The sequence below is a fragment of the Manis pentadactyla genome, chromosome 4, assembly GCF_030020395.1.
Source record: "Manis pentadactyla isolate mManPen7 chromosome 4, mManPen7.hap1, whole genome shotgun sequence".
Classification (NCBI taxonomy): Eukaryota; Metazoa; Chordata; class Mammalia; order Pholidota; family Manidae; genus Manis; species Manis pentadactyla.
In genome coordinates, this window is record NC_080022.1 from 96,358,316 (window position 1) to 96,384,727 (window position 26,412).

Consider the following 26,412-nt stretch of genomic DNA (forward strand, 5'->3'; position numbering starts at 1 on the left):
ATTTTCCCATTTTTATTAGTCAAACATCTTTAACTGTCAGTCAGAGCTTCTAACTATGCTGTCCAACATGACATCCATACTAGCCACACGTGGGTACTGAGCACTTGAAATATAGCTAGTGTAACTGAGAAACTCAAGTGTTTTGCTTTATTTTAATGAATTTAAACTGAGAAACTGAGAGCCAATCAGTTACTGGAAAACTATGTTTGGAACAACTTAGGTATATGAATTTATTTCAACTATAAATTTAACAAAAATAAAATATTTCCAATGAAAATGTAATATATCAATTGATATGTGCTATAAATATAAAATACATGCTGGATTTTGAAGACTTGAAAAATATCAAATATTTAATATGTGTTTTATCTTTATTGGATGGTTTTTGATATATGGGCTAAGCAAGATATATCCTTAAAATTCTTTCTTTTTCATTTTTGAATGTGGCTACTAGAAAACTTAAAATCATATATGTAGCTCCAATTATATTTCTATTGAACACTGCTCTTCTAACCCACTGTTGCCATTCTGAGTTGATACAATTTCAGTTAAAATCAAGGGAAATTTGTGTTTCAGTTAGCATGTGCTGCTTTGTTTTAGTAGGCATGTGATTTCTGTTAACCTTTTGAAATACAGTAGTCATCCCTTATTCCCTGGAGATATGTTCCAAGACCCTCAGTGGATGCCTGAAACCACAGATAGTACTGAATCCTATGTATACTACTTTTTCCTATACATACATACCTATGATAAAGATTAATTTATAAATTAGGCACAGTAAGAGATCAACAATACCCAACAGCAATAGAACAAATATAACAATATTCTGTAATAAAAGTATGTGAATGTGGTCTCACTCAAAATATTACACTGTACTCATTTTTCTTCTTGAGTTGATGTGAAATGATAAAATGCCTACATGATGGGATGAAGGGAGGTGAGTAGCGGAGGCACTATGATGTAGTGTCAGGCTGCTACTGACGTTCTGATTAGAAGGACGATCACCTGCTTCTGGACCGGGACTGACTGTGGGTAACTGAAACCATGGAAAACAAAACTGTGGAAAATGAAACCATGGGTACAGCAGGGAATACTGTAGTGAAAATACCAGATCCCTATTTTCACTTTTTCAGACTTCTAAGAAGTCTGTAATTTATCTGTCCTTTAATGTTTGTTTTCCCATCCTTGGAAATTCCAGACCGTGATGTTGGGGCCAAAGCCCAAGGGGGTTAGAAGTTCTTAACCTAAGGTGAAGGAGGAAGCCGACTTTGCTTCCAAATGAGGGAGCGGGTGTTGTTGCCCAGAAACGACTAGACTATATGGAGGGAAATCACTGCATTCTGCTTTGTGCAACAGAAAAAGTGTGAGCGCTACTGGGCTGAGCCAGGAGAGGTACAACTGCAGCTTGGCCCCTTCTCCGTCTCCTGTGTAAGTATGGTGCCTGTTGCCATTATGGCTGAGCAAATGCTCCAGGATCTACTTTACAGAGAGTAGTCTTTGAATGTTAGTCTTTGAAATAACTAATATTTTAATTTACTTCTTAGGAAGCTGAAAACAGAAAATCTGATTACATAATCAGGACTCTAAAAGCCAAGTTCAATGGCGTAAGTATAGAACAGGAGTGGTAAACTCAAAAGTCTACAGAAATCAGGCAGGTAAATGTATATGCCTGTGACTCAGATTGGGCATAAGTCTGTGGAGGGTGGAGGGGCCTTTGAAGTTCTCAGCAAAAACTCATATTCAAAAGAGCACTTTGGTGTAATCTGTGCTCCCCAATCTATTCCACAGAATAGCATACATATAAAATAATGGTGTCTGTAGGGTGAATAGAGGCTGGGAGCCAACTTGGGAGCTCAGGCTCCCAAATCTCTTGAAAGCAAAGGGATCTGATATATCAGCATGCCTGTGACCCCCTTGAAGCACACCAGTTGGGAAGCTCTGGTTTGGACCATCTTCATATCTACCTCCTCTTGTGAGTGGGGCAGATAGGGACAGTCCCACAGTAAGAGACTTGAAATCACTTTTAATTGTTCTCAAAAGACACATGGTCACCAGAGATCTACAGAGAAGAAAACTGCACAAATTGCAAATAGGATATAAATGCTGCTTAGTAGGTCAGAGTAATTTTGTGGTAGAATGAGGTGGAATCCTAGTCTTTTATTCTGAAACTCTTTTATTTTTGCTATTTTTATAGGAAACTCGAACTATCTACCAGTTTCATTACAAGAATTGGCCAGACCATGATGTGCCCTCATCTATAGAGCCTATTCTTGAGCTCATTGGGGACGTGCGTTGCTACCAAGAGGATGACAGTGTTCCCATATGCATTCACTGCAGGTGTGATACTGTCTTGCCAGTGGGTTTCAGTCCAGACAAGTTCACTATGGATTCAATGTGACCAAAGAAATGACAGTAGAATGTTCTTGGGGTGAAAGGGTTATACCCAACTTTATGTCCACAGTGGCAGGTCAATCACTAGAATCCTGTTCACTCAGAGCGAGTCTGCATGCAAGAAGCCAGTCTCTACCTCTGAGCCCCTCTGTTCACACAGCCGTCCTCTGGGCCTCTGTCCTCGGTGCTGCCACCACTCCAGCCTCTGCTCTGCTCTCCTGCAGCCTTGCAGCTATGCCACTGTGTCACCCAGAGCACTGGGCAGGGCTCTTTATATAGAGTCAAATACAATGTATTGCCCACATGTGTATAGTGAGCTAACCAACCAGGGCCAGGTGAGAATCCTGGCCACAGGAACCTTCATTTTATCCACAGATACCCAGAACAAAGCAAATGTCACAGTCCGGGCAGGACTGTGCTCTAACTGAAGGAAGACTGACTTTGTTGGAATTTAAGGTGGTATGAGCAATAGGATGCAGGCTCCTAATCCAAGCCTCACCTTTTCTAGTTGATCAAAAATGAGATGAAGCTTACAAATGAGTAACTGAAAGAGAAAAAGTCAATAGCAGAAACAAATTATAATAAATTCAGTTTGAGCATTTGTCCTGCCAGGGGGTTTCGGCCTAGGGCAAGTTCACCCTTCATTGGGTGAGACTGAAAATGACAATGAAACGTTTTTGGGGTGAAAGGGTTTATACCCAACTTTATTCCCATGGCAGCAGGTCAAACACTAGAATTCCATCCACCTCAGAGTAAGTCCGCATGCAGCAAGCTGGTCTCTGCCTCTGGGCCTCTCCGCTCCCACAGCCGTCTCAGTCTCCACTCTCTTGTGGCCGTGCAGCAGCCCAGAGCACTGGACAGGGCTCTTTATATAGAGTCAGTAACAATATATTGCCCACATGTGTGTAGTGAGCAAGAGGACCAGGATCAGGTGAGAATCCTGGCCATAGGAGCTTTAATTTTCTCTACAGCATTAAGTTAATATTTTTCTAAGTTCCTTGTGAACAGTACAGTTCTAGAGACTGTAGAGAGAAACTGCCTAGAATCTGTCCTGAGATTCAGCATGACATGTGCCAATTGACAAAGATGCTCTTGGAAATGGTAAAGTTTAGAAAGTTTTACTGCCAGGTTTCTTATTCCTCAAATCTGCTAGTGAATATTTCCAGCTACTGTCAATGATCCATTCTCTGCAACTATACACACTTCTGTAATCTTTCATTTCAGTGCCGGTTGTGGAAGGACTGGTGTTATCTGTGCTATTGATTATACATGGATGTTGCTGAAAGATGGGGTGAGTTTCCCCAGGCAGGCACTTCCCACTTGCTCACTCTGCAACTTTCAAACTTAGGAATTGTTTGGTTCTTCAAAACATTTATCTCCATGATTCAGCTTTTCTAGAATATTCACTTGTAGACCCACTTTGACAGATGATTAAATTAGTTCCTAAGTGGATGGTTCTCAGAGTGTGGTCCCTAGCCAAGCAACATTAGCATCATGAGAGAACTTGTTAGAAATCTAACAAAATCTTGGGCCCCACCTCACATGAATTGAAGCAAAAAGTCTGGAGGTTGGCAGGAGGTGGGGTAGCCAGCAAGCTCTCCAGGTGCTTCTGATGCATACAATAACCTGAGAACCACTGCCCTAAATTATGTAGTTACTTTATCCAAACTGTTTTAGTAGATGGACTCAATTTACCACAATCAAACTGTGTATTCCAATCTGTAAGTCATTTTTCTAAAGTCTAATAGGAAATTGGGAAGAATTAAATATGGTCTTTGGATCTATCTGCCCACTATTTCATAAAACTCTCATCCTTAATCATCTACCAGGCCTTCTTCCTCATTATATCTTCAACTTTAGATATTTGGTCAACCCATGTGAAATCATTATGAAGAGTTTCTTCAGACTTTTCTAGGGAAAACACCTGGCTCTAAATCATGGCATAAGTGATGAGAAACCTTGTTAGTTTTAAAAATGCATTCTTTTTCTGATATTATCCCATGTTTGGAAAGCAGATATCATGGAAGTAACAAGCCTATGCGAAAGTGGCAATAATTTATTAACAAAGGTAGGAACAAAGAAGTAAGCTTCTTTTCCCTTTTATTTGATAGATAATTCCTGAGAATTTCAGTGTTTTCAGTTTGATCCAAGAAATGCGAACACAGAGGCCTTCATTAGTTCAAACTCAGGTATGGACTGTGGTTGAATGTATCACAATATGTGCTGAGTTCTGCTCTATCTCTCTGTTTAATAGTAAGGCAACCCCAAACAGCTAACTGCTTAGCTATAACACCAATTTACTCTTAAGGGCTTTAATACAGTCCCATTTCCTCTGACTCAAAATATCCAAATATTTTCTTGTATCCTTTGTCCTGGGTCAAATTCCTTTCATTCCTTATATTTTACAGTCTGTTCAGAAAATATTAAGAAACCAATATATTTCTTACAAAAGATGTTGAAAAAAATTTAACAAGCTGTTTGACTTATTAGAAAGAAAAAGCTAAGCCAGGTTAACTTGAAATTTTGTAGTAGTAATTCATTTCTGAAGCCATAGAAAATCAGGGATTTATAATTTGTCCTTTATGAGGTGATAACAGAATCTGGAGAAAATAGTCTATATGATCATTTTACAAAATAAAGAAAAATAAAATAAAATCCACTATAATCTTATCACCTAGAGGTACCCACTGTTACTATTTTTCTATAATCTCTCCTGGTCCTTATTGTATGCATACTTAAAAAAAGAACAATCACACTATATATATGATAATATATAGTACAATATTTTAACCCACCGGATTTACTCACTCCATATGTATGTGAATGAATATGTTCACAGTTACTTACTCCATTTGGAACGTTCTTCCTCTGTTTTCTCCTCTTCTCTCCAGCTTAAGTTCTAATTCTTAGGTAAAATATTCCCAGCACAAAGCTCTCGCTCCCCAAAATATTAATCTCATCTCCATTTCTACATCAATAGTTTTACCCACATTATAAATGGTTTCTGTCTTTAAGATGGAGTTTAGCATTCAGCCATTCGTTCCTTCATTAAATGTTTACTGGTATTAGGTAACAGACACATTCACATAATTTGTTAGAACTACTTTTTGCTGCTTAAATAGCAATACTTTAAAGTGTTTACAACACTTAAATATGAACTTGCACATAAGTTTAGATGTAAAACAATTGACAGTGGCAGTTTAGATAGTCTCATCTAGAATAGTGAATAGAGGGGAAAAAATGAAGAGCTATTATAATACAAACTTTCTGTTTGGCCCCCACAGGTTTTTCCACTAATAGCTAGTGGAAAAAACTTTTTTCATGTGTTGACTGTAGGTGTTTTCTATATTCAACTTGTGAGGGGGAAAGTTTATGTGAAATGAAAGCATTGGTTGGTTTTGTGTTAGCACTTAAATAAGACATATCCATGTGAATGTATGGACTCCGGGAAGTATGCAACCCAGTTGTATAATATTAAATTGTAATATTGAGTGAGTAAATAAAAACCATGCTCCATTTTGGAAAAAGTACATTTTAGGCCTACTTTTAAGAGCTGGAAGATAGCTGAAACAATTTTAGGTTAGCTTTCCTGTTTTGGCATTATCAGCGACTAGCTGAACAAATATCTTACCAGTTGTAGCTGTTTTTTTTGACACTACTCTACCCAGGAAGTAACACTGTGACCAGGTGAGTGCTTCCTGTCTGATGTTTCTCTTTTCTAAAAAAATTGAAAAGTGTACTGATGGCTGTGCAGGGTCATGTAAACTCTGCCCCGTTCTCCTGCTAATATTATCTTTGGAGAACGTGTACCTTATTTGTATAAAAACCTTATACAGTCTCAGGGAATACCCTGAGTAGGTCCATTCAGATGAAAAGTAGACCCTATATCAAGTGCAGGTACAGAGGCAAAAATGGAGTAGTAAAAACCCATAAACCTTATAATTATGGGAGTTTCATTTCTCTATTATCCTTATAACCACCAATTTCCAAAGTGTTAAGTGGTCTACTTTTCTTTGGTATCTTTGCTAGGACACAATTTCTGCAGCTTGATCTAAGTGCAATGTACTAAGGGTCAGAAGATTCAGGTTCTAACCCAAGTCTTGGAATTACATCTGAATGGTTAGGGATCGTAGCCTAGCTACATTATATAGCAATTGTGAGGGTCAAGTTAAATAATACATATTGAGGCTTATAGATACACCTTTTTCCAGAAAAGATGAAAGTGGCTTACAAAAACATACATCCTGGATGAAACAAAAAATTTTAAATGTGATCAAGGGAAACAGAATTAGAGAGATGATGGTGGAGGAAACGATAAGTAAGAAAGTGGGATTAGAACATAAAAAACATGCTACCATGTCCTTGCATATTAGCTGGCTCAAATATTTAGCTGTTTCCAGCAGCCTGAAAGTGCTTTGAAATCTGAAATGGGCTACCTAAACATAAGGCACTATAATTAAACTTATATTGTTGGCCTTTTCAAGTCTCCTGTACTAGGATTTGACTGGTGTTCATATTCCTGAAATTTGGTTCTCCAGATTTCAGCTCACCAAGTTTTTGTTTGTTTCCATTTTTTTCTGGTTTGTAATGTCCTTTCAGGAACAGTATGAATTGGTCTACAATGCTGTGCTGGAACTATTTAAGAGACAGATGGATGTTTTCACGGATAAACACTCTAGAACAGAGGTAAACATTAAGCTTGATACTTTGTCAAGTTTTTTCCCCCATGCTCTATTTTGGTCAAAGGATCTCAGATTAGTTACAGGATTTATTATTTATCTTCAAAACTAGTGTCAGGTGTGCATGGGGCCGCACTGCCAATCTCCTGTTGAGAAGTAAAAATTCTATGAAGTACTTTAACTTAATGAATCTCTTGATTAATCTATTACATACAATTTCTAGCTAAATTTAGAAAGAATAAGAGTCAAAGGGCAAGCATATATTCTGCTCCCAAGTCACACAGTTATGTGGTGAGTTAGAAGTGAGTGACAATTACAAAATGAAATCATAGTTGAGTACAGATGTGATTTTTTCAGGTTAATCTAGAATCATTTTGATTGCACATTTTGAGGATCAAACATTGAGAATATTTTAGAATGCCCAAAGTATTTTTAGCTGAAGGTCTTTAGTATAAAAACAATTATGACTTGACCAAATTCCAACTTTAAAATCTGAGCATTCTAGGATATACTATTTTGATCTCATCACAAAACTTGAAAAAATCAAATACTTACTGTGTAATCACAAAGTATTAGGTTCTGAACAAACGTAAAGAAGACAAAATTACCGATTTGTCTTCAAGGTGTATGTAATATACACATATTGATTTTTAATGTTACATGGATTATGAATCTGAAAAATTCACTGAGGACCTACTGTTTTCACAGCATTAGGAATACAAAGTAAGTCATAAGTCCTATCAGTTGAATGATGAATTATGGAGAGGGAAAGAAAGCCAGAAAAACTGGTCAGGCTAGAGAATGAACTAAGCAATCCTATAGTTAATTCCATAGTTAACTCGAAGGAGAGACAAGGTGGTGGAAGGACATGGAAAGAAGAATATAGTTGCCAGAAATTGTAACTTATATCCTGTTCATGGCTATTTCACTGGCTAGTATTCCCAGATCAAGGTTAAATAATAGAGGGTGATATGGATGACCTAATTTTTGTTATTCTATTTTTTTCTTTTTAATTGACATATAATTGATATACAATATTATCTTGGTTTCAGGTTTACAGCATAGTGATCTTACAATTATATACATTACTAAATGATCACCATAATAAGTGTAGTTATCATCTGCTAATATACAAACATTTTACATTATTGATTATATTCTCTATACTATACTTTCATCCTTGTGACTACTTTGTTTTATAACTGTAAGTTTGTACTTTAACCGCTTCACTTATTTTGACCATTTCTCTCCCTCTCCCCTATGGCAACCACCAATTTGTTCTCTGTGTTTGAGTTTATTTCTATTTTGTTTGTTTGTTTATTTGTTTTTCTTTTTAGATTCCACACATAAGAGGAAACATATGGTATTTGTCTTTAACTTCTTTCACTTAGCATAATACCCTCTAAGTCTACCCATGCTGAAACAAATGGCAATATCTTTTTTTTATTCGTTTATCTATCAATGGACGCTTTGGTTGCTTCCATACTTGACTGTTTTAAGTAATGCTGCAATAAACATAGGAGTAGATATATCTCTTCAAATTGGTGATGTTGTTTTCTTCAGGGAAATTCTGAGAAATGGAATTAATGGGTCAGATGGTATTTCTGTTTTTAGTTTTTTTTAGAAACCTCCATACTGCTTTCCATAGTGGCTGCACCAATTTATATTCTCACCAAGAGTGTATAAGTGTTCTCTTTTCTTCATTCCTCACAATACTAGTTATTTCTTGTTTGTTTTGTTTTTTGATACTAGTCATTCTGACTGGTGTGAGGTAATACCTCACTGAGGTGTTGATTTGCATTTTCCTGATGACTAGTGATTTTGAACATCTTTTCATGTGTCTATTGGACATCTGTATGTCTTCTTTGGAAATATGTTGATTCAGGTCCTCTGGCCATTTTTTAATTGGCTTATTTGTTTTTTTTATGGTGTTGAGTTGTATGCATTCTTTATGTATTTTGGATATTAGCCCCCTATTGGATATCATTTGCAAATATATCTTCCCAGTCAATAGGTTGCCTTTCCATTTTCTGATGGTTTCCTTTGCTGTGCAGAAGCTTTTTAGTTCAGTGTAGTCCCACTTGTTTATTTTTGCTTTTGTTTCCCTTGCCTGAGGAGACAGATACAGGACAAATTACTAATGCTGTTGTTCAACTATTTACTGCCTATATTTTCTTTTAGGAGTTTTATGGTTTCAAATCTTATTTTTAGGTCTTTAATTTACTGCAAATTTATTTTTGTGAGTGGTGTAAGACAGTGATCTACTTTCATTCTTTTGCATGTAGCTGTCTAGTTTTCCCGACACCATTTGTTGAAGAGACTGTCTTTTTTCTATTGTAGATTCTTGCTTCCCTTGTCATATACTAACTGACCTATAAATGTGGTCTTATTTCTGGGTACTTTATTCTGTTCCACCAATTTATGTGTCTATTTTTGTGCCAACACCACACTGTTTTGATTTCTGTAGCTTTGTAATATAGTTTAAAATCAAGAGTGTGATACCTCCAGCTTTATTCTTCTTTCTCAATATTGCTTTGCTTTTGTGGTTCAACATTTTAGGATTTTTTGCTCTACTTCTGTGAAAAATGCCATTGGTATTTTGATAGGGATTACATGGAATCTATAGATTGCTTTGGATAATATGGCCATTTTAACAATATTAATTCTTCCTATCCATGAATATAGACTATCTTTAAACTTATTTGTCATCTTCAATTTTTTCATCCAGGTCTTATAGTATTCAGAGTATAAGTCTTTCACTTTCTTGGTTAGGTTTAGTCCTAGGTATTTTATTCTTTTTGATGCAATCGTAAATGGAACTTCTTTCTTAATTTCTCTTTCTGCTAGTTCATTATTTGTATATAGAAATGCAACAGATTTCTGCATATTTTTTTTGTATCCTGTGACATGGGGAGCCTCTCCCATGGAATTCATTTATTAATTCTAATAGTTTTTTTGGTGCAGTCTTTAGTTTTTTTTGCTAACTCAATTGGATATATTTATTTTTAAATTGTTGAAAGAATGATACTCATTAATTTCTATTTTATTAAGAACTTGTTTCAGAAAAAATGTTGAATTCTGTCAATTGTGTATTTTCGCATTTATGGAAAAATAATATGGATTTTCTCCTTTGACTTATTAATACAGTCATATAATAGGATTTGTTAATATCAAACCATCCTTGTACTCTTAAAATAAACCCTTCTTGAATGAAGAATTAAAAAAAATATATTGCTGGAGTACATGGGCTAATATTTTATTTAGGTTCCAGGAAATGCCAATGCCCAAACTTATCTTGTAATAATGCTGTGGCTCCAGACAGTTGGGTTGCTTGGAGGGGCCCTTAGTTAGTAAATGGGAACATAGAAAATAATTCAACTTCCTAGAAAGGGAATTGGTTAAAGCTAGCTAAGGAGGACTTCTGTTTCTGGGAAGTGTTGAGTAGACATACTTTTCCCTATTCCCACTAAGTACAACTAGAAACCCTGGAGATCTATATAAAATGAATGTAAGAAGACTCTGAAAGATGGAGAGCAGATAGACCAGCTAGGGACCTTAAGACCTGAGGAAAAATATGATAGTGAGTTCCTTGGGTTTCTGTTGTATCATATATCTCAGACTTGGAACTGAGGAAGCAGACAAACAAGACAAAACAAAGCAAGAAAAGCCTGCTCTTTCTTGAGAAAGAACCAGGAAAGCAGCAGCCCTGCAAGATAGGAAAGTTTTAGAAAGTAATCAACTTCCTTCAGTCAACACCAAAGAAAAAAAATGGCCCCCAAACCCACCTATGCCAGCAAAGGCCAAATGGGATCCTAGATAACCCTCTTTCCCCCAAGACAGTAATTAAATGCTGAAGTAGTGTCAGAGAAGGCCAGGTAGAGAGCTAGCACTTTCATCCCTCCAGGCCTGCAATGAGGTTCCCCTATAGTGTCAGTGGAGACCATATGGGGAACCTGAGCTTCCACCTGGCAGTAACACGGCACCCCAGTGCCTTCTTCCTGAAGTAGTATCAGAAGAGGCCTAGAGAAAAATTAGGACTTTTACCATCATGAAGCAGTAATGAGGCCACTGCCACCACCGTGTCAGCAGAGGCCGCATGGGGAGCCTCTCCCACGGTATCTCCCTTTGGGTGTTAACAGAGGTGTAATCCACCTGGCAGTAACGAGGCAGTAATAAGGCAGCACCTGCCCCCCACCCACTCTTTTCCCTGTCAGAGGGGAGTAAAAAACAAAACAAAAGTAAACAAAACCCAGCTAAGAGAATGTTTAACTAAGATCCAAAGCCTCACAACAATACAAAAATGTCTATGTTTCAATAGAAAATCACTTGTCATATGAAGAACCAGGAAGATCTCCAACCAAATGAATAAAAGACAGTTGACAGATGACAAAACCAAGATGAAAGATATGTAAGAATTATCTGACGAAAATTTTAAAGCAGCCAAGATAAAAATGCTTCAGGGAGCAATTACAAACATGCTTAAAACAAATAAGAAAATAGAAAGGCTCAGCAAAGAAATATAAAGACTCAGCAAAAAACCAGAAGATATAAAGAAGAACCAAAAGGACATTTTAGAACTGAAAAATACAGTAACTGAAACACAATAGCTCAGTAGGTGGGCTCAACAGCAGAATATAGAGTACAGAGGCAAGAATTAACGCACTGGAAGATAGAACAATAGAAATTGCCCAGTCTGAATAATGGAAATAAAATGGTGGGGGGGGGAAGAGTCTCAGGGAACTATAACAAAAAACCTAGTATTTGTGTCCAAGAAGGAGAGGGGAAAAAAGGCTTTAAAAAAATGTACTGAAAGACTCATCATAACTAAACTTCTGAAAACTAAGAACAAAAGTTCTGGGGAGCATCCAGAGAAAAATTATCTTAATGTTAGGGGGAAAAACTGTTATAATGTTGGTAGTTTTATTATCAGAAACCATGGAGGCCAGAAGTAAGTGGCACAATATTTTTCAAGTGCTAAAAGAAAAGAACTGTCAGTCCCAAATTCTATACCCAGTGAAAACATCCTTCAGGAATGAAAAGGAACTTAAGACATTCTCCAGGAGGGAAAACTAAGAGTATTTGTTGCCAATAGGCCTACCCCCCAAAAATTGCAGAGGAAGTTTTCTAAGCAGAAAGGAAATGATGAACCAAGGAAGAACAAAACCATGGGTAAATGTAATAGGTTTTCCTTCTCCACTCGAGTTTTCTAAACTGTTTGATGATTAGAGTAAAAATTATAACACTGTCTGATGTGGCAAATCCACGAATAAAACACAGCAGTCCCAAGTGTGTATGGACCAAACAGGGCTGCAAAATATGTGAAGCAAAACTGATAGAACTAAAAGGAGAAAAAGACAAAGCCACAGTTAAACTGAAGACTTCAATACTTCCCTCTCAATAATTGATAGGAAAATGACAGGAAATCAGCAAGAATATAGGAGAACTCAACAACACCATCCATCAACAGGATCAGACTGGTATTTGTAGAAAACTCCATCCAACAATACCAAGAAAATACATTCTTTTCAAATGCTGATGGAACATATCCTGGGCCATAAATTTTACAATCTCAAAAGTGTAAAATAATTGAAATCATACAGAATGTATTCTCTGATCATAGTGGAATCAACTAGAAGTCAATAAAAGAGAAAGATCAAAACACTTGGAAATCAAACCACATTCTTTTAAATAATCCATTGAGTCAAAGAGGAATTTTCAAGAGAAATATTTTAAAAAACACATTGAACTGAATAAAAATGAAAATGTACTGAAATTTGTGGGACATAGCTATAGCAGTGCTGAGAGGGAAGTTAATAGTACTCTAAATCCATACATTAGAAAACAGTAAACTAATCTGAGCTTCCAGTTTAAGAATCTGGAAATAAAGAGCAAAATAAACCCAAAGAAAATAAAAGGAAGGAAAAAGTAAAGAGGAGAATCAAAGAAATTGAAAACAGAAAGACAATAGAGAAAAATCAGTGAACCAAAGAAGTAGTTCTTTGAAAAGATAAAAAAATTGACAAACCTCTAATAAAAAATGGGAAAGATAAAAATGATCAATATCAGGAGTGAATCATTATCTCTCTACAGGCTCTGCAGATGTCAAAAGAATAATAAAGAAATATAGTATGAACTCAGCACATAAATTTGTCAACTTAGACAAAAAGGATTACTTCCTGTAAAGGCACAAACTATCACAGCTCACTTAACATGAAATAGGTAATCTGAATAGCCCCACAATGATTAAGGAAACTGAGTTTGTAATTTAAAAACTTCCCCTAAAGAAATCTCAGGCCCACATAGTTTCACTTGAGAATTCTACCAAATATTTAAGGAAGAATTAACACCGATTTTACACAATCTGTACCTGAAAAAAGAAGAGGAGGAGATATTTCTCCACTCACTTATATTTTTAAAAATATAATTTTAACCATTTTAAGTGTACAGTGCAGTGGCATTAAGTACCTTCACAATATGTGTGACCATCATGACTATTTATTTCTAGAAAATTTTCATCATCCTAAACAGAAACTCTCCATGCCCTCTACCCCAACATCTAGAAACTTCTATTCTACTTTCTGTCTCTATGAATTTGCCTATTCCAGTACATCTATAAATGGAGTCATGTATTTATTCTTTTGTATCTGGCTTATTTCATGTAGCATTGTTTTCAAGGTTCGTTCATTTTGTAACATGTATTAGAATTTTGTTCCCTTTTATGGCTGTACAGTACTCCATTGTGTGTGTATATATACCACATTTTGTTTATCTACTCATCCACTAGTGGATACTTGGGGTCTCTCTGCCTTTAGCTATTATGAATAATGCTGCTATAAAAATTGGTGTGCAAATATTTGTCCAGATCCCTGTTTTAAATTCTTTTGGGTATATACACAGAAGTGGAATTGCTATAAACATACAATAATTTTGTTTAAGTTTTAGGTACTGTCAAACTGTTTTTCACAGTGGCTGCAAAATTTTACATCTGCAACAGCAATGCACATCCTTAACACTTGGTATTTTCTGGGTTTTGTTTTTTAGGTAATAGCCATTCTAATGGGTGCAAATTGGTATCTCCTGGTTTTGATTTGCAATTCCATAATGATTAGTGATGTCAAGCATCTTTTTGTGTGCTTATTGGCCACTTTTATATCTTCTTTAGACTAATGTATATCCAAGTCCTTTGCCCATTTTTTTCTTTTCTTCTTTTGTTGTAAAATAGACATAAAATTTACCACTTTAATCAGTTTTATATGATGCTATGTACATTCATATTGTTGAGCAACCATCACCACCATCCATTTCCAGAATTCTATTCATCTTGCAAAATGGAAACTCCAGATCCATTAAATAATAACTCCCCATTCCTCCCTCTCCCAGCTCTTGGGAACCACCATACTACTGTCTGTCTCTATGAATTTTGCTACTCTAGGTATCTCCTATCAATGGAATGATGATATTTGCCTTTTGTGTCTGGCTTATTTCACTTAGCAAGGTTCATTAGTGTTGTATATCCTTTTTAAAAAAGATTTCCTTTTTTAAAAGGCTGAATAATATTCCATTGTACATACATGGCCACATTTTGTTTGTCCTTTCACCCATCAATGGAACTTAGTTTGCTTCCACCTTTTGACTATTGTGAATAATACTGCTAAGAACATGAGTGTATAAATCTCTCTTCATGTCCCTGCTTTCAGTTCTTTTGGATTTATACTCAGAAGTGGAATTGCTGGATCATATGGTAATTCTATGTTTACTTTTTTAAGGTACCGCTGTACTGCTTTTCACAGTGGCTGCACCATTTTACATCCCCACCATCAACGCACAAGGTTTACAATTTCTCCACATCTTCGCTGACACTTGTTATTTTCTCTTTTTGTTTGTTTTTGGTAGCTGTCCTAATGGGTGTTAAGTGGTATCTCATTGTGGTTCTGGGTTCAATTTTCTTGATTAGTGATGTTGAGCATCTTTTCATGTGCCCATAGGCTGTTTGTATACCTGCTTTGGAAAAATGTCCATCATCCAGTTTTTAATTAGGTTTGTTGCTATTGAGTATTAGGGGTTCCCTGTATATTCTGAATATTAATCCCTTATCAGATATGTGCTTTGCAAATAATCTCTCATTCTGTGGGTTACCCTTTTACTCTCTAAATCATTTCTTGGTTGCATGAAAGCTTTTAACTTTCATGAAGTCCAATTTGTCTTTTTTCTTTAGTTGCTAGTGCCTTTGGTGTCATATCCAAGATATCATGGCTAAATCCAATGTCATGAAACCTTATATGTTTTCTCCCAAGGATTTTATAGTTTTAGTTATTATGTTTAAGTATTTGATCCATTTTGAGTTAATTTTTGTATATGCCATAAGGTAAAAGTACAGCTTTCTTTTGCATATGGATGTCCAGTTTTCCCAGCACCAATTTTCTCCATTGAATGATCTTGGCCCCCTCACTGAATATCAATTACCTACATGTGTGAGTATTGCTAGCTTTCTATTTTATTCCATTGGTCTAAATAATTGTTCTAGGCCAGTACCACACTGTTTTATTACTGTAGCTTCATAGCATATTTTGAAATCAGGAAGTATGAGTCCTCCAACTTTGTTTTATTTTCAAGATTGTTTTGGCTATTCAGGGTCCCTTGAGATTCTGTATGAATTTTAAGATGAGTTTTTAAATTTATGCATTACACCATTGGGATTTTGATAAGGACTGCCTTGAATCTATAGATCACTTTGGTAATATTGTTTTTGTAACAATATTATGTCTTCCACTCCATGAACACAGAATGTCTTTCTATTTATTTATGTCTTACTTAATTTCTGTCAGCAAAGTTTTGTAGTTTTCAGTATATAAATCTTTTACTTTTTTGGTCAGATTTATTCCTAAGTATTTTTTATGCTAATTAATTATTTTCTTAATATTCTCTTCAGATTGTTGCCTGTGTGTAGAAATGAAACTGGTTTTGTATGTTGATTATATATTCTGCAACTTTGCTGAATTCATTTATTAGCTGTAGAATATTTTTGTGTGTGGAGTCTTTTAACATACAAGATCATGTCATCTGCAAATGAAGGTATCTTTGTTTCCTCCTTTCCAATTTTGATGCCTTTTATTTTTTTCTTCACTAATTGGCCTGGTAGAACTTCCAGGACTATGTTGAGTAGAAGTGGCAAAAGTTAGCATCCTTGGCCTTAGTCTTTAGTCTTTAGCTAGCTTTAGTCTTTCACCATTGAACATGATGTTAGCTTTGGGTTTTTCATGTATGGTCTTTATCAAGTTGAGAAAGTTCCCATTTATTTCTAGTTTGTTTAGTGCTTTTATCATGAATTTTGTGAAATGCTTCATTTCTGCACCAATTGATATGATCATGTGGGTTTTTTCCCTTCATTTTATTAATGTGGTATACTACATTGATTGACTTTTGTATATTGAACTACCCTAGCATTCTGGTAATAAATACCATTTGGTCATGGTATATAATCCATTTAATATGCTGCTGAATTCAGTTTGCTAGTATTTTGTTGAGGACTTATAATCAGTAATCATAAATGATATTGACTTATAGTTTTTTTTTCTTGTAGTACTGTTGTTTGGCTTTGACAGCAGGGTGACACTGGCCCCAGAAAATGAGTTAGTGAGTGGTTCCCTCATATTCAGATTTTTGGAAAACTTTGTGGAGGATAGGTGTTAATTCTACTTTAAATGTTTGGTAGAATTCGCCAGTGAAGCCATCTGGTACCAGGTTTTCTTTGTTGAGGAGTCTTTTGGTTGCTGATTCAATCTACTTACTAGTTGTAGGTCTATTCAGATTTTCTATTTTTTTCCTGAGTCAGTTTTGGTTGATTTCTAAGTATTTATCTATTTCATCTAAGTTGTACAATTTGTTGGATTTACTGTTCATATTATTGTCTTATAATACTTTTTATTTCTGTAAAATTGGTAGCAATATCCTTTTATTTCTATAATTTGAGATTTTACTAATTTGTCTTCCCTTTTATCCTCAATTTAGCTAAAGATTTGCCAATTTTATTGATCTTTGCAAAGGATCAACTTCTGTTTTTGTTGATTTTCTCCACTGTTTTCTTTGTTCTTATTTAATTTATCTCTGCTCTGATCTTTAATATTTCCTTCCTTCTGCTAGCTTTGGGTTTAGTTTGCTCTTTTTCTAGTTCCTTAAGGTGTAATGTTAAGTTATTGAGTTGAGATCTTTTTTTTTAACATAGGAATTTACAGCTATAAATACTTTGTGAGCACTGCTTTCACTGTATCCCATACATTTTGGTTATTTTGTATTTCATTCATTTCTAAGTATTTTCTAATTTCTGTTATGATTTTGTCTTTGACTCATTGGTGTTTTTAAGTGTTTAATTTACACATATTTGTGAATTTTCCAATTTTCCTTCTGGTATTGATTTCTAGTTATAGTCCATTATAACTGGAAAAGATAGTTTGATGACTTTAATTTTTTAGAATTCATTAAGACTTGTTTTGTGGCCTAATATATGGTCTATCTTGGAAACTGTTCCATATATGTTTGAGAGGAGTGTGTATGCTGCTGGGTGGAGTGTTCTATATGTGTCTCTTGGTTTTAATTGTTTTACAGTGTTGTTCATGTGTGCATTCTATCTCCTTATTGGTCTTCTGTCTGACTGTTCTATCCATTTTTGAAAGTAGGGTATTAACATCTCTGTATCCGTTTATTAGGCCTGCTATAACAGGTACCACAAACTAAGGAGGGCTTAAAACAACACATTTTCTCACAGTTCTGGAGGCAGAATTAAAAAATTAAGGTGTCAGAAGGATCATGCTCTTTCTCATAGCTCTAGGGAAAGATTCTTCCTTGCCTCTTCCTAGTTTCTGGTGTTTGCCAGCACTCCTTGACATTCACTATCTTAAAAATACATTATTCTAGTTTTTGCCTCTGTCATCAGATGGCATTCTCCCTGTGTGTTTCTGAGTCTGTGCTTTCTTAGGCCCACCCTAATCCAGTGTGACCTCATCTTAATAACATCTAAAAAGACTGTATTTCCAAATAAAGTCACATTCACAGATATCAGGGGTTATATTTCAACATATATTTTTGAAAATTAAGTTCATAATAATTAAATCCATAAGAGGAGAAATCTTACAATTGCTAACAAGTTTTTTTTTTAAACATTTAAACATCTTGGTTATCAGGATATATTTTACAATTGATGGTATCTTAGATTCCATGAGCTACAGAAACAAATTTCATAATATGTCATTGTTATGAAGGAAATAAAGATTGAGGTGGCTGCACATGTATGTGGCAGTATGATTTTAGGTTGAGTGGTGAGGAAAAGTTTCCTTATGCAGATGACATTTAGATAGAGAAGGAGCCATCCATGGAAAATCTGGAGCAAGAGTATTTCAGTCAGAGGGATTAGTAAATACAAAAGCCTTGAATTGGAAACGAGTTTGATATGTATAACGAATGGTAAGTAAACCAGTCTACCTGGAGCAAAATGAGGAAGAAAAAGGTAGAACAAGATAAGTATGGGCTCTAATAAGCATCTATTAACATTAAGGGTGGAGATGATGCAATTTCTGAAGGTAGTATGTTTTTGAGAATAAAGTTACCCCAAGAACATTCTAAAATTCCTACATTTGAAAAGGTGAGGTTTTAAGTAAATCCTTTCTAGTCTCTCTAGCACCATTAAATCCTTTATTCTGATCCTTTTGATATCACTATGTGAACAAACTCTAGTTGGGTCCAAAATTTTGAAAACCAATATCTTTTCATGAATTATTTAAAATACTTATGTTTTCTGGAAAATAACTTCTCAGCCTTATGGATGTTAAAATATCTCATTGCCATTGCTTCACTGAAAAGCAATCTCCTACCTATTTCTCTTGAAGATTGAAGGAAAGTATTCAGTTCCTGACCAAAATCCTACCCTAGAAGCAGACTCTTATTCTCCTAATTTATCAAAAAGGTGAGTACTATTTTACACATCTGTGGGTAAAATTGTAGTATTTCCAGAATATCTCGCCTGGCTTTAGTACATCTGCATATCAGTAGGCATTTAGAGGTGGAAAGAAGTATGGCTTTAGTGCATTTGTATCATTCCTTAGGGGTGGAGAGAAGTTCATCTCCATATTAATGGTAATCACCTGGGCAACAGAGGGCTTATCTGTACCTGAGAGGTGAGGGGAGTGCTGGTTTTGCTGCTGCTGGGGTAGGAGAGAGAAATGGGCCAGACTGCAATTTGTAAGCAATAAACGGGTTTTAAACTTTATTTCTCCCTTTGACTGATTTCGGTTTTTAAAGGTATTTTGCCCCGGGATTTCCTCTCCCTGGACCTACAACATCTAAATGTTATCTAATTATGTCTGGGGGGCAAATCTCATGCTTATAATTCATTGTAATACTGGGAAGAGGATATGGGAAGAAGTCTGTTTGGGGTATGGTATCATCATTACTTCCTTTTTGTTTCAGCAGCATAAAAGAAACAAAAAAAATGAACCCGCAGAGCAAACAAAGGATAAGGATGAAAAATTCAGAAGCTTCTTCCTGTGACCTGAGGACTTCTGAAATAAGTAAAAAGGAGAAGTTAGTTTTAGACCCTGCTAAACAGAGCACATCTTTGGACTTTTTGGAGCTAAACTGTGGTTGTAACAAAAATGCTGACACTAACAAGCAATGGGAGACAAAGTTACTTCCGATAGCTGGGGAGCCTCTTCAGAAGCATCAGAGTTTGGATTTGAGCTCCATTTTGTTTGGAGCATGTCCTGATTCTAAACCTGTAAATGCAGCAGGAAGATACTTTAATTCAAAGAGACCAATAACGCGGACCAAATCAACCCCCTTTGAATTGATACAACAGAGAGACACCAAGGAGCTGGACGTTAAGGAGAATTTTTCTTATTTGGAATCTCAACCACACAACTCTTGTCTTGAGCAGGCTCAAAAAGTGATGCACGTCTCTTCAGCAGAACTGAATCATTCACTGCTGTATGACTCTAAGCACCGAATATGTAATGCCTCTAATGCAACGCAGCATGACTCCAATGCTTTTAATGTAGATTCTTCCATGTCTGTAGCAGATCCTTATTTTTCATCATTGTGTCCAAGTAGCACTGGTTCTAAGATGTCTCTTAATTTACTGGAGAAGCAAGATAGAACTGATTCACCTTGTTCTTCATTACCAACATGCTCTACAAGCCTCTTTTCTTACAACAATTCACATGATTCTTTAGCACTGAATTCTCTAACCAGTTCTGTCACACCACTGAACCAAGAGACAGCAGTAGTTGGTAAGTTATTTTTAGAAACTTATCTGGCATTTTGGGTTTCCCATTGTTTCTACAGATTTGGGTTCTTCTCATCCTCCCCCTTCTTCTCTGTTCCTTCTTCCTTCTTTCTTCTCTTCTTCAAAGAAATAGATTCCAGGGGTATTTTAATGATGTGATAAGTTGAAAAACTGCAATAACAAACATGTAATATTCCATAAAACAGGCAACAGTGGAGGCAGTCAGATCTGGTGCAGGATCCATGCCAACAGTAGTGCTTCCTCATTCCTAAAAATGTATATCAAAGGTCCACAATTTACCCATAAAATACAGAATGAACTCACAAGAGAACAGCAGAACAGCTTTGATCAACAGCATTACATGGTCACTCAGAATTTTTACTGTATAATCATGTGGCTATACTGAGTTGAACACATTGCTAGGATTTGGATTCTCTTCCTGCAGAAGTTGGAAGAGGAGGACCTGATTTCCTCCTGTCCTTTTATAACAACATAGATAAGAATATGTGTTCAGTATTCTATGTGGAAATTCAATCTTATATATGCCTTTATTTTCATACTTTATTACCCTTATAATTCTGGGTTTTTGCTTATTGTGTATATTGTATTGTTTTACTGAATGGTTGGAAAGTAGAAGTAAATAACCTGTTAGAGATTATTACAATAGTTTGATTTGGAAGACGAAGGAAAGCAAAGAGTAAGTTTAACTCTCAAAGGTATATTATTAGAAACGTATAAAGAACATCCTATCTGAATAGAAAGTAGAGAAAGCTTTTGCTCTATAACATTATTTATTGCACAGTTTCTTAACAAACACATGGAGATGTGTAGCTTTTGTTACAAAAATATTTTATCTGGATCTTGTTCCTTCTTTGGTTATTTTATATGCTTTGATCTTGTTTTTCAATTTAAAGAAATTTAATTTTTCTAGCTATTGATAATACCTTAAACTTCTCTGAGCATCAACATCATTAAAAAACAAATCCTTATCTTCAGAAATTGTAGCAACATTTGACATGTGTGCCATCTGGTGGCTGTTTCTTATAATAGCATTTGCATTTTTCAAAAAAAAAATGAGTGTCTATGGGAAATGTAAAAACCTGTATTATGTCATTGTTTTGTAAAAAGGAAAAAATCCATATTCTTTATTCTAACAGACTGAAGAAGAGACACTAAAATCTTTATGATTTAACCTACTCTGTATTGAATGTTTGGCATATCAAAGTGTATGCTTTGTTGTATATTCTATGTAAAACAAGAGTTGTGTAGAAGAGTCTAACACTCCCTAAATCAGTATGTTTTATATTATGTTACCTGATAGTCGATATTTCTGGGCTTTTAAAAGAAAGTAAAAAATTTTGAAGAAGCAACACAAACCTCCTGGGTTTGCAACTGAAGAGAATTTTGCCTTTTCCTTGAATGAACAGGTATCAGCTTAAATTCTGTAATAATTCTTGATGTAATTTATATCAAGATTAGAATATAAGAATTTTCTTTGGATTTTTCTAATTAAAAATTGTGCTTTTATTTCTGACATTTTGGATAGCAACTTCTCCAAGGATAGATGATGAAATTCCCCCTCCCCTTCCTGAACGGACACCTGAATCTTTTATTGTCGTAGTGGAAGCTGGTGAGTACAGTTCAGCGAGTGTAAAATAAAGTGTGAATTAACTAGATTACTGCTCAGGTCCTTTCAGTGTTCTGGGTACTATTGCTGAGCAATATTTGCTTTCTAAAACAATATAACACTCATAAGAATTGGACCATATTTATTTTCTTTCAGGAGAATTACCACTGAGTATTCCCAAATCCTTATCTTCAGCTATGAATGTAAAAATTGGAACATCACTAGAATGGGGTGGAACATCTGAAACAAAGAAATTTGATGACTGTGTGAGACTTAGACCAAGCAAGGTTAATAACTTTTTATTCTTATTCTATTCTTTTGGACTCAATACTCCTTGTATTTTTATCACCTCCTACTCAATAATATGAAGCAGATACTATTTACAAAACAATTTGCTAAGGGGATGTGGGGATAAAAAGAGGGATAAGATACAATTATTGCCCTATGAAACTTACAGCCTAACAGTGGAGATACAGGATGTGTGCACAAGTTTTTATTTTTGTTGATATTTATTATAACAAGGCAAATATGGTAAGCGCCATGAAAGATAACCCTTCAGGCTGGAAATTATCAAGGAAAACTCAGTAAAAGAGGAAACATTTGAGCTGACTCTTGAAGGACAGTTAAGGCAGGCAAAAACAAATGTTTCATAAATAGGTAGCTTGTTCACTAGAGTCATTTGAGAGGCTGTATTATGTTAGCTGGGATAACATTATAGAAAGTAATTTTTTGAATGACAGATGTCCATATTATTCAAAAAAAATCTTTTGGACTAGTGTTCCCCATTTCTGGAAGAAATATGTTTCAACAATCTGTTATGCATTTGTATATATTTTAGAACCAGCTATTTTAAAACCCTAGATCTCAGAAAAATAAATAACTAAACAAACATTTCAAAGGGCCTACAACTGCAATGCTGGTAAGCATATACTCTCTACCTTTTAACCACACTTTAAATTTGCTAGCGATTATTATTGTTAATAACATACACACACATGATGGTCATACTTAAGAACTGCCAGCACAAAGAACAATCACCCCTTTTCCACTGTCATGAAGTAATTTCAATTTCTACAACTTACCTCCAGTTAAGTCTTCAGGGAAACATTTTGAGTAGGAAGGAAATAAATCCAAAAAGGATCAGTTTAGGACCCATTGCCATAACATAAAACCACTGTTAAGAGGTAAGGATGGGTGCTGGCAAAACTGGACAGCTACATGTAAGAGAATGAAACTGAATCGCTGTCTAACCCCATACACAAAAGTAAATAAGAAATGGATCAAAGACCTGAATGTAAGTCATGAAACCATAAAACTCTTAGAAAAAAACAGGCAAAAATCTCTTGGACATAAACATGAGCGACTTCTTCATGAACATATATCCCTGGGCAAGGGAAACAAAAGCAAAAATGAACAAGTGGGACTATATCAAGCTGAAAAGCTTCTGTACAGCAAAGGACACCATCAATAAAACAAAAAGATACCCTACAGTATGGGAGAATATATTCATAAATGACAGATCCAATAAAGGGTTGACATCAAAACATATAAAGAGCTCACGCACCTCAACAAACAAAAAGTAAATAATCCAATTAAAAAATGGGCAGAGGAGCTGAACAGACAGTTCTCCAAAGAAGAAATTCAGATGGCCAACAGACACATGAAAAGATGCTCCACATTGCTTGTCATCAGAGAAATGCAAATTAAAACCACAATGAGATATCACCTCACACCAGTAAGGATTGCCACCATCCAAAAGACAAACAACAACAAATGTTGGCGAGGCTGTGGAGAAAGGGGAACCCTCCTACACTGCTGGTGGGAATGTAAATTAGTTCAACCATTGTGGAAAACAGTATGGACGTTCCTCAAAAAGCTCAAAATAGAAATACCATTTGACCCAGGAATTCCACTTATAGGAATCTACCCTAAGAATGCAGCAGCCCAGTTTGAAAAAGACAGATGCACCCCTATGTTTATCACAGCACTATTTACAATAGCCAAGAAATGGAAGCAACCTAAGTGTCCATCAATAGATGAATGGATAAAGAAGATGTGGTACATATATACAATGGAGTATTATTCAGCCATAAGAAGAAAACAAATCCTACCATTTGCAACAACATGGATGGAGCTAGAGGGTATTATGCTCAGTGAAATAAGCCAGGCGGAGAAAGACAAGTACCAAATGATTTCACTCATATGTGGAGTATAAGAACAAAGAAAAACTGAAGGAACAAAACAGCAGCAGACTCACAGAACCCAAGAATGGACTAACGATTACCAAAGGGAAAGGGACTGGGCAGGAGGGGTGGGAAGGGAGGGATAAGGGCAGGGAAAAAGAAAGGGGGCCTTATGATTAGCATGTATAATGTTGGGGGGGCATAGGGAGGGATGTACAACACTGAGAAGACAAGTGGTGAGTCTACAGCATCTTACTACGCTGATGGACAGTGACTAATGGGGTTTGTAGGGGGGGACTTGGTGAAAGGGGGAGTGTAGTAACCATAATGTTCTTCATGTAATTGTAGATTAATGATAAAGAAATTAATTAAAAAACATACAATAATTTAAAAAAAGCTAAGGATGCTTTTTCGTAATTCAGTATACTTAGAAATTTGGAAAAATGGGGTCAACATTTCATACTTTCTCTATAGGTATATGGCATACATTTCAAAAATGCCATTTGTTGGTATGAGTTTTAAATTTGTGTACACATTCTTCTTTCACTTTTCCTTTCTTCTTTTTTTAGAGTGTAAAACTCCGGAGTATCAAATCAGGTAAAAATTTCCTTTGGCTTTAGATGACATTTAATCCCAAAAAATTTATATTGTAAGAATGGCTCATTAAGTTTAGAGTAATTCACCTTAGGAGGTGTCAAGGGTCCCATAATAGTTTCCACTATTTATTGATTTCTGGTTTTTCGCAGGCAAGGAGTTCTGTTAAGGGCAAGGTAAAGACAGAATTTTAGAATTCTGCTCCTTGATATATAATCCTCAAAAAAAGCCTCAAAAAACTATTTCAGATAGAATCTCCTAAAACTTTGCAACATTTCTGTTTTATAAGTTTTACCACTGTTAACAGTGTGATTCTAAAAAAATTATTTCTGGCCATTTAGATCTTCAACTTGCCATTGCTTCTTCAGTATTTTCCTGACCTTTGCTTGTTTTATACACTGAGTAACATCAACAGCTAACGTTTATTGGGCAGACGCTGTAACTGGTGGTAGCTGCCCTTAACGTAATTATTCATATTAACAAATTGTTCAAATATATATATATATAAGTAGTATAACAAAGGTTAAAAAGCATGGGCTTTGGAGTCAAATAGGCTTTAATTTAAATCCCCAGCCTACCAATAGTTATCAAATGCAAAACTTTGGTTAAATCATATACTGTATCAATTTTTTCTCATTTATTAAATGAGGATAGTAGATTTCCTTTCTTAAGAGGATTTTTGTAAGGATTGTAATTATATAAATCTTTTAGCACCGTGGTTGTCATAATAATAAGCTCTCATTAAGTGTTCCCTATGAGAATTTTTAAGTAAATAATTATTAAGTGAGCAACTCCTAAGCAAATTCTGTGTGCTTTATGACAGTCTCAGAATGGGCAGGATATATAAGTAAAGGTACTGCTTAATGTTTATATTTCAAATTGGGTAGACAAAATTAATATGCACTTGGAGCTATTTAGTGATAATCTGTGTGGCACTGATTATAATCACTAGTAGTCTGGAAAAAGAAAACGTATCCCTGGAGTGGTTAGGAAAGGCTTCACTGAGTAGAAGACCGAAATGTAAGAATATGAGTAGACAGAGGAAAAAGGAGGGAATTCCAGGAGGAGGGATCTGGGTAACCATATCTCAAATGTAGAAATAAGCATGATGAGTCCAGAGAAATACTGAGTAGGTTAATTTAATTGCAATAGAGGTTCTATTTTGGGAAATATGGAAAATAAATTTGGATAGATAAAACGTAGGAAGATTCTGAGGGATTTAAAAGCCAGGCAGATGAAATATCCAGAACAAGTAAATCTATAGAGAAAGAAAGCAGTTTGTGGTTGCACATCTAATCTAGAGGGCATGAGGAGTGACTGCTAAATGGGAGTTTCCTTTTAGGGTGATGCAAATGTTTTGGAACTAGATCAGAGTGATGGGTGCACAACATTGCAAATGTACTGTCACTAACGGCAAATTTTGTTATGTGTACTTTATTATAGATACACAAAGGTAGGCAGAAGAATTGAGATTTAATACAGTAAGTAATAAGCATTGTAGGTTCTTCATCAGAAGAGTATTAAGATGAAAATGGTATTTTAGGAAGTTTTTTGGCAGGATATTACTAACTGAAAGTTAGCTTTAGCTCAGAAAATCTGCTAACAGCAACTGGAATATGATAAGCTACTTCAGAGTAGCTATCAAATATTTACTGAGTGCCTATT

At 35.4% G+C, this 26,412-nt stretch overlaps 1 protein-coding gene across 1 annotated transcript in view; it reads left to right on the forward strand.

Moving 5' to 3' along the window:
• Nucleotides 1–26,412, forward strand: part of PTPN22 (protein tyrosine phosphatase non-receptor type 22) — a 65,263-nt gene that overhangs the window by 25,808 nt on the left and 13,043 nt on the right. Inside the window, exons 6-16 of the mRNA XM_036923398.2 lie at nucleotides 1,357–1,428; nucleotides 1,545–1,604; nucleotides 2,195–2,337; nucleotides 3,616–3,682; nucleotides 4,503–4,580; nucleotides 6,991–7,077; nucleotides 18,950–19,026; nucleotides 19,530–20,347; nucleotides 21,890–21,973; nucleotides 22,127–22,257; nucleotides 24,723–24,750. Of these exons, the coding sequence (XP_036779293.2) occupies nucleotides 1,357–1,428; nucleotides 1,545–1,604; nucleotides 2,195–2,337; nucleotides 3,616–3,682; nucleotides 4,503–4,580; nucleotides 6,991–7,077; nucleotides 18,950–19,026; nucleotides 19,530–20,347; nucleotides 21,890–21,973; nucleotides 22,127–22,257; nucleotides 24,723–24,750 (1,645 nt within the window). The remainder of the gene's footprint in view (nucleotides 1–1,356; nucleotides 1,429–1,544; nucleotides 1,605–2,194; nucleotides 2,338–3,615; nucleotides 3,683–4,502; nucleotides 4,581–6,990; nucleotides 7,078–18,949; nucleotides 19,027–19,529; nucleotides 20,348–21,889; nucleotides 21,974–22,126; nucleotides 22,258–24,722; nucleotides 24,751–26,412) is intronic.